The following is a 7655-nucleotide window of genomic DNA, read 5'->3' on the forward strand; positions in this document are numbered from 1 at the left end:
GACGTAGAGCTGAAAACGATGCCAGCAACAGCTGGGCAAGTGACAGATTCTGAAGCGGGTGACCCACCCCGCAGAGTGCAGACGTGAGCCTCAAGGAACAGCGACTGCACGTGATTTACTTTTGACTTCCTGGACTACCTTTCATCTACCTTTCATCCACCAAGGGAAAGGCTAAACTTTGCCTCAAATGACAGGACTCCTGGTTAACGTTTCAGTTATTCCTTGTATCGCACCTCTTTTCATCTTCACTTAAAACTTGAAAAAGAGATAACTTTTACACATTATGAGAATTTGATCACTATATTGGTTACCCTATGGTGGTAAAACGATACAACGACTCAACTGGCCAGAATGCCATCTACCAAAAGCATTCATGCTGCCTTTCTCGTCCTTTCTGGAGTACACCCACCTTGTCATCTTCATCGTCCTCCTCATCCACGTCAGGGCTCTCCTACAAGGAAAACCCACAACGTGTAAATACAACATCAACTGAAATGACCAAGTACAAACACACGCATACCCAGGCTTCAAGTTTTCCTACATCACTGAAATACTCGTCTTTTTGAAACACATTGTACCCTCTTAAAAAAGGACCCTTTGAAAGTTAAAGGATGCTGAAATAAGACTGTAAACAATATGCATAATCTACATAAAACTGTTAACTATAAATAAAGCTATTAGGCAAGTGCCCTTTGAAAGCAGCCAGCTTTAAAAACCGCACTGCCGAGTTGTACCTTCTGTAAACAGTTTTGTTCTTATTCTTGACAAATGAACCAGCTGCTGTGTTAAGGCTGAGAACACCATACTCCGTTTGTGCTGGGCTCATTGCTATAATGACTGCACTTTTCCTCTGGGGCCATTACTGAAACATTAGACAGTAGAAAATGCATTAGTCTGAATGTAATCAATCACAAGAATAAGATACAGGTTTCTATACAGTATTATTGTTTTCCTTGGGCTCTGGAGTTGGGGGGGTGGCGCAGATGAGGGAAGGAAACTCCAGGTTCAGATCTGGGCTAAAGGGGGGCCTGCCTTTAGTTCCGGGGCCACAGCACTAGCAGCGCTGCACACGGAGGCTTCTCCAAACTCGTTTCGAAATCCTGGCTAGTTAATGGGTACGTTTGAATCATATTACTGCTACATTTAAAAGCTAGCACGTGTTGGTACACAGTCCAATGATGTGGGAGCTCTGAAAGAACACTGGGTATACCAGAAAGCTCAGGTCTGTTTTCAGTTTAAACACTTACCTTTCCACTTAACCTTGCAAAGTTCAGACATACCAAATTAGCTGCCATTGTCCCAACAGAAAAAAGAATGGTCAACATCATGCTTGTACAAGGGAGTGACTCTGAAGTATCAGTACTCTGCTGTCCTCCATAAACCACTGAGCAATTCCTTCAGGCAGGGCTGGTACTGAATTACCTCCTCGAATTCCTACAAACGCCACCACGCGGTCTGTGGAATGCTTACTGATACTGGAGAACTAACTAACAAGCGTGTTCCATGAGAGCAAATGGATAACAAAGGATAAAAATGAATACAACGAAAACCTGCTACGGGGTGAAAGAACTCTGTAATTAGGAGTCTTCATTTGAGACAAAGTCTTCAGCCGGAGACCTAGTCCCAGCCCTGTTTTGCTGTGCAACTTTGGGCAAATAACTTTGCCACTCTGAACCTTAGTTGCATCAAGCATGAAATGAAAATAGTAGTTCTTGACTCCTTCAGGGTTATGTTACCAAGTTTAAAATAGATAATGAATTACAAAATATTTAGTAAATTAAAAAATATTTCATACACATACACACACACATATACACATTTATACACATATACACACAAGAACACTTATGTACTCATATTTACTTACACACACACAGACAAGGACTGTAGCTTGCCAGACTCCTCTGTCCGTGGGATTCTCTAGGCAAGAATACTGGAGTGGGTTATGTGCCCTCCTCCAGGGGATCTTCCCAATCCAGGGATTGAACCCAGGTCTCTCATGTCTCCTGCATTGGCAGGTGGGTTCTTTACCAATAGCACCATCTGGGAAACCCATACAGATGTATCAAAGTGAAAGTAGTCACTCAGTTGTGTCTGACTCTTTTGCGACCCCATGGACTGTAGCCCGCCAGGCTCCTCTGCTCATGGAATTTTCTAGGCAAGAATCCTGGAGTGGATTGCCATTTCCTTCTCCAAGGGACCTTCCTGACCCAGGGATCAAACCTGGGTCTCTCACACTGCAGGTAGATTCTTTACCATCTGAGCCACAAGGAAAGTCCCTACCTGACTACAAACACACACACACACACACACATATGCTATAAACAGGTACATCATATATATAACTGGAAACCTGATTAAAATTATTAAAATGTTAGTTGACACAGCACTTTTACATCAGATGTTTCTCTGTAAAAAGCTTCTTCATTTGTAGCTCCGTGAAACTTAATCCTTACATAAACTTGTATTTTAAGGCTATTTGTTAGTTGGTTCTAGCATCTTCAGGCGCCTCATTATTGATACAAGCACATGCTTACTGAACTACACGATCAAAAACCAAACAGAATTTTGAGTCTGTCTGATGTTTTACTCTGTGTCTTACACTCATTTCCCACCACCCCAAATAAAACCAGAAACATGCCTTGCTGCTGCTACTGCTGCTAAGTCGCTTCAGTCGTGTCCGACTCTGTGCGACCCCACAGACGGCAGCCTACCAGGCTCCCCGTCCCTGGGATTCTCCAGGCAAGAACACTGGAGTGGGTTGCCATTTCCTTCTCCAATGCATGAAAGTGAAAAGTGAAAGGGAAGTTGCTCAGTCGTGTCCGACTCTTTGCGACCCCATGGACTGCAGCCTACCAGGCTCCTCTGTCCATGGTATTTTCTAGGCAAGAATACTGGAGTGGGTTGCCGTGCCCTCCTCCAGGGGATCTTTATGACCCAGGGATCAAACCTGCATTATTTATGTCTCCTGAACTGGCAGGTGGGTTCTTTACCACTAGTACCACCTGGGAAGTGGAGAATCTTATTCCCAGGAACTCTATGGAGAACCAGATGGACACCCAGACAGGTGCTGCCTGCCTGGAAATGCTGACGAAAAACCAGATGGTTCACTCATGCTGAGGAGGCAGGCCGAGACACAGGAACACAGATGCTGTGAAGGAAGACTCCAGATTACACACGATGAATATCTTCCTTGTACCATGAATACATGAGCATCGTTGTTCCTCCGAGTCTCAAATGCAGCGCATCAGGTCACGCTTTGGTGGCGGTGGTTTACTGCTAACACATTTTCTTTTCTAATCAACTGTCAGAATTATTGGAACCTGTGCTCACCTGGCTGTCCTGGATGCTGCCCACCTTCCCTCTTGTGGGTCCGATGGAATTGTAGACAAAGAGGAGCAATAAAGCCAGAGGGATCATGTAGAGTTCAAAATTCCAGACAGCGATGAGAAACACCTGATTGGAAGACAAAGAGCAAATGATTGCTTGCAAAAACAGTATGGGAACAATTGTCAGCTCCTACTCACTGACTTCAGGAGATTAAACCCAGCACTCTCTGTATAGTTCCAAGTAGATTAAAATACACACACACACACAGGATCATTAGCACAGTTTTAGAACTAGTAGCAGAACGAGGAAGGCAGAGAAATGAGCTGGCCCATCACACTCTGGAACAGAGTTCCCATATTTGGAAACCTCATTACTCTACCAACCTCATTTAGTTTTTTGCTGCTGGATTTGGCATACCAGAATATAGGTAAAGTACACAGCATGGAAAATCCAAAGGTCACTGAGAGGGTACAGGCCAAATTTTACCAAGAGTGAGATTTATCTGAACTAGGGCCGTGTGCTGTGCTCAGTGGCCCAGTTGTGTCCGGCTCTTTGAGGCTCCATGGGCTGTAGCCTGCCAGGCTCCTCTGTCCATGGGATTTCCCAGGCAAGAATTCTGGAGTGGGTTGCCATTTCCTCCTCCAGGGGATCTTCCCAACCCCAGCATCTAACCCCTGTCTCTTGTATCTCCTACATTGGCAGGTGGATTCTTTATTACCACTGCCACCCGGGAAGCCCCAGAGGGAATGATTCCTTTTCAAGCAGGCTGCCAGTGCTGAAAAATTCAAATACTTTGGATAAAAACTTTAGTTTTCTGAAATCCCTTTAAAATTTTTTATTTTTTTACTTATTTTCTTTTTATTTTTAAACTTTACAATATTGTATTAGTTTTGCCAAATATCGAAATGAATCTGCCGCACGTATACCTGTGTTCCCCATCCTGAACCCTCCTCCCTCCTCCTTCCCCATACCCTCCCCTCTGGGTCGTCCCAGTGCACCAGCCCCAAGCATCCAGTATCGTGCATCGAACCTGGACTGGCAACTCGTTTCACATATGATATTATACTTGTTTCAATGCTATTCTCCCAAGTCTCCCCACCCTCTCCCTCTCCCACAGAGTCCATAAGACTGATCAGTGTCTCTTTTGCTGTCTCGTACACAGGGTTATTGTTACCATCTTTCTAAATTCCATATATATGCGTTAGTATACTGTATTGGTGTTTTTCTTTCTGGCTTACTTCACTCTGTATAATAGGTTCCAGTTTCATCCATCTCATTAGAACTGATTCAAATGTATTCTTTTTAATGGCTGAGTAATATTGAAATATAGCTGATTTACAATGCTATATTAATTTTTCTGTAGAACAAAATGATTCAGTTATACACATATATATTCTTTTTTCATATTCTTTTCCCTTATGATTTGTCACAAAATACTGAATACAGTTCTCTCTGTTATACAGTATGACCTTGTTGTTTATCCATAAAAATCTTAAAATCCTCCAATTTTGAGGCTAGATGGCCACAAGAAAATGATGATCAGTGTGAATCTTTAACACTTGAGGAGACCTAAGCTTTCTATCAGAAATAAACAGTGTCAAAATTTTGAGATCATTTTGGAACTTTTTAATACTATATTTTATAGATCTGTTGATGGCATATATAAATCAAGTATATTCATTCATGGTATATGGTACCCCATTACAATGAATGTTTTGCAATTTTTCCATTATATTCTCTTATCAATGAAAACTTAGGATGAAACAGTGGTTTTATTTTTTTTTAATGCAGTCAAATATATTAACCTTCGACTTGAGGATTTTTGCCCTTAATATTCAGTGTTCTACTTAAGAAATCTACAGTACCGTGAAGTGATAAAGTGATTTCTTGTCTCTTCTTTCAAAAGATAACTGTGAGTATGTGTGTATGTGCCTTCTCTTGGTTTATAGTTGGAAACAAGCACCCAATTTGAACTTCATCCTCATAGTTGATTTACAATGTTGTATTCGTTTCAGGTGTACGGCAAAGTGATTCTGTAATACACGTATATATATATATTTTTTTTTCCAGATTCAAGTGATTCCGTAATACACGTATATATATATTTTTTTCCAAATTATTTTTCCTTATAGGTTATTACAAAATATTGAGTATAGTCAACTTTTAGAATTCGATTACTGAAGGGCTCCATACTTTGCTCACTGATTCTACATTCCCACTCTGTTACACATCAGCTTCCCATATGACTGTTTGTTGTCTACAGACCCTCTAAGTAAGTGTTAATTGCTCAGTTGTGCCCGACTCTTTGTGACCCCATGGACCGCAGCCCACTAGGCTCCTGTGTCCATGAGATGTTCCAGGCAAGGATACTGGAGTGGGTTGTCACTTCCTTCTCCAAGGGATCTTCTCGACCCAAGGATCGAACCCAGGTCTTCCACACTGCAGGCAGATTCTTTACCGACTGAGCTACAAGGGAAGCCCTACAGACCCTCTAATCCCTTCTACTGAATTACATTACTGTTCTTTCACCAGGACCACTCCAGGATTCTTGCCTGGGGAATCCCATGGACAGAGGAGTCCTGTGGGCTACAGTTCATGGGGTCACAAAAAGCTGGACACAACTGAGTGATTAACATTTTCACTTTCAGTAATCGGTATCTGAGAGCGTAAGTCAATATTTCACTTTCAAAATTACCTTGGATTGTTCTTTGACTGTATCCTTCCACATGGATTTAAAAATCAGTTTGCAACATTCTACAAAATTCTTCGGTGAAATTTTATTGGAAGAACCTTTAACATACTTATCAGTTTGAAGAGAACTGACATCCTGATATCGACCTTCTGAATTACAAGGAATGTTTATTTCTCCATATACTCAGAACTTCATCTTTTTTATTTCTTTTTTATATAATGATTTTGCATATGGTTTATTATTTTTTGGAAAGTAATTTAAGAGTTTTGATACTATTATGAATGGGATGATTTTCAAATTTATATTCTTTAGTTGGTTACTTACTTCTAGTTACAGGAACACTGATTTATAGGTTTTTCACATTATTTCTGAGCCCTCTTATTACTTGTAGGGAATTGAAAATACATCATTTTGGAGATCTGGTGTGTAAAATCCTGTGAACTGTAAATCATGACATTTTCCTTTAGCCTCCCAATCTATATGTTATTTATATTTTCTTTTAGTGCTAAACCTCTACACATTTTTTAATAAGTATAGAACATTTGAAATACTTTTTGAATCAATGTGATCATTACATTACTGATATCTTCCAGTCTATTAACTGGATGGGCTTTAACAACTTTCTTTATTATTTCATAATATACATATATTCCTGTAATTTTCTAGGTATTTAAAGGTTTCTTTTTCTTTTACTTTGTTTTTGTCATTCTTTTGTTTTATTATGAACAACACAGAGAGAAGTTGAGAAAGTAGTAGAGCAATTTCTCTACTATGTAAAACTAGTAATCTTCTTCATTGTTACCTATTTCCCTTTCCCTGTTCTTAAAGTTCTTTTAAGATTAGAGGTTTTAATTATATTCTAAAGGGTTACTATTTCTTAATCTCTATCTATTGGATAAGTGGATTTTTTTTGTTCTTTCAAATTGCAAAATATAATTTCAAGTAAAAAGAGGCTGACCTAAAACTATTGACAAAAAAAATAGGAAACAACATATTTTTATTTTCTTCATTATCAACTATTTATATAAGTCTTCAACAAAATTACTTTTACATGAACCAAAACTAGAGGGACAGCTGTGTCAGATAAACACCTTGTTTATCATATTTATCTCCCCAGGTATTGGTAAGTAAGCCCAGAAAGTGTTTTACAAAAAAGGGGGGGGGGTCATTTACATATCATATTCAATGGACTTGAAATTCTTTAAGAGTAAGAAACCAGAACCTTCAGAAACATTTTTAAAATCAATGCATAATTTTTCTTCTCTGCCTAATGAACTATGGAATGAGGTTCGTGACATTGTACAGGAGACAGGGATCAAGACCATCCCCATGGAAAAGAAATGCAAAAAAGCAAAATGGCTGTCTGGGGAGGCCTTACAAATAGCTGTGAAAAGAAGAGAAGCGAAAAGCAAAGGAGAAAAGGAAAGATATAAGCATCTGAATGCAGAGTTCCAAAGAATAGCAAGGAGAGATAAGAAAGCCTTCTTCAGCGATCAATGCAAAGAAACAGAGGAAAACAACAGAATGGGAAAGACTAGAGATCTCTTCAAGAAAATTAGAGATAACAAGGGAACATTTCATGCAAAGATGGGCTCGATAAAGGACAGAAATGGTATGGACCTAACAGAAGCCT

The 7655-nt window shown here is 39.8% G+C and overlaps 1 protein-coding gene across 1 annotated transcript in view; it reads right to left on the reverse strand.

The window, feature by feature from the left end:
- MCTP2 (multiple C2 domains, transmembrane 2) overlaps positions 1-7655 on the reverse strand; it is a 265399-nt gene that overhangs the window by 39931 nt on the left and 217813 nt on the right. Inside the window, 2 exon segments of the mRNA XM_010845889.1 lie at positions 410-451; positions 3334-3456. Coding sequence (XP_010844191.1) covers positions 410-451; positions 3334-3456 — 165 coding nt within the window.

The sequence above is a fragment of the Bison bison genome, unplaced genomic scaffold (genome assembly GCF_000754665.1).
Source record: "Bison bison bison isolate TAMUID 2011002044 unplaced genomic scaffold, Bison_UMD1.0 scf7180017864227, whole genome shotgun sequence".
NCBI lineage: Eukaryota > Metazoa > Chordata > Mammalia > Artiodactyla > Bovidae > Bison > Bison bison.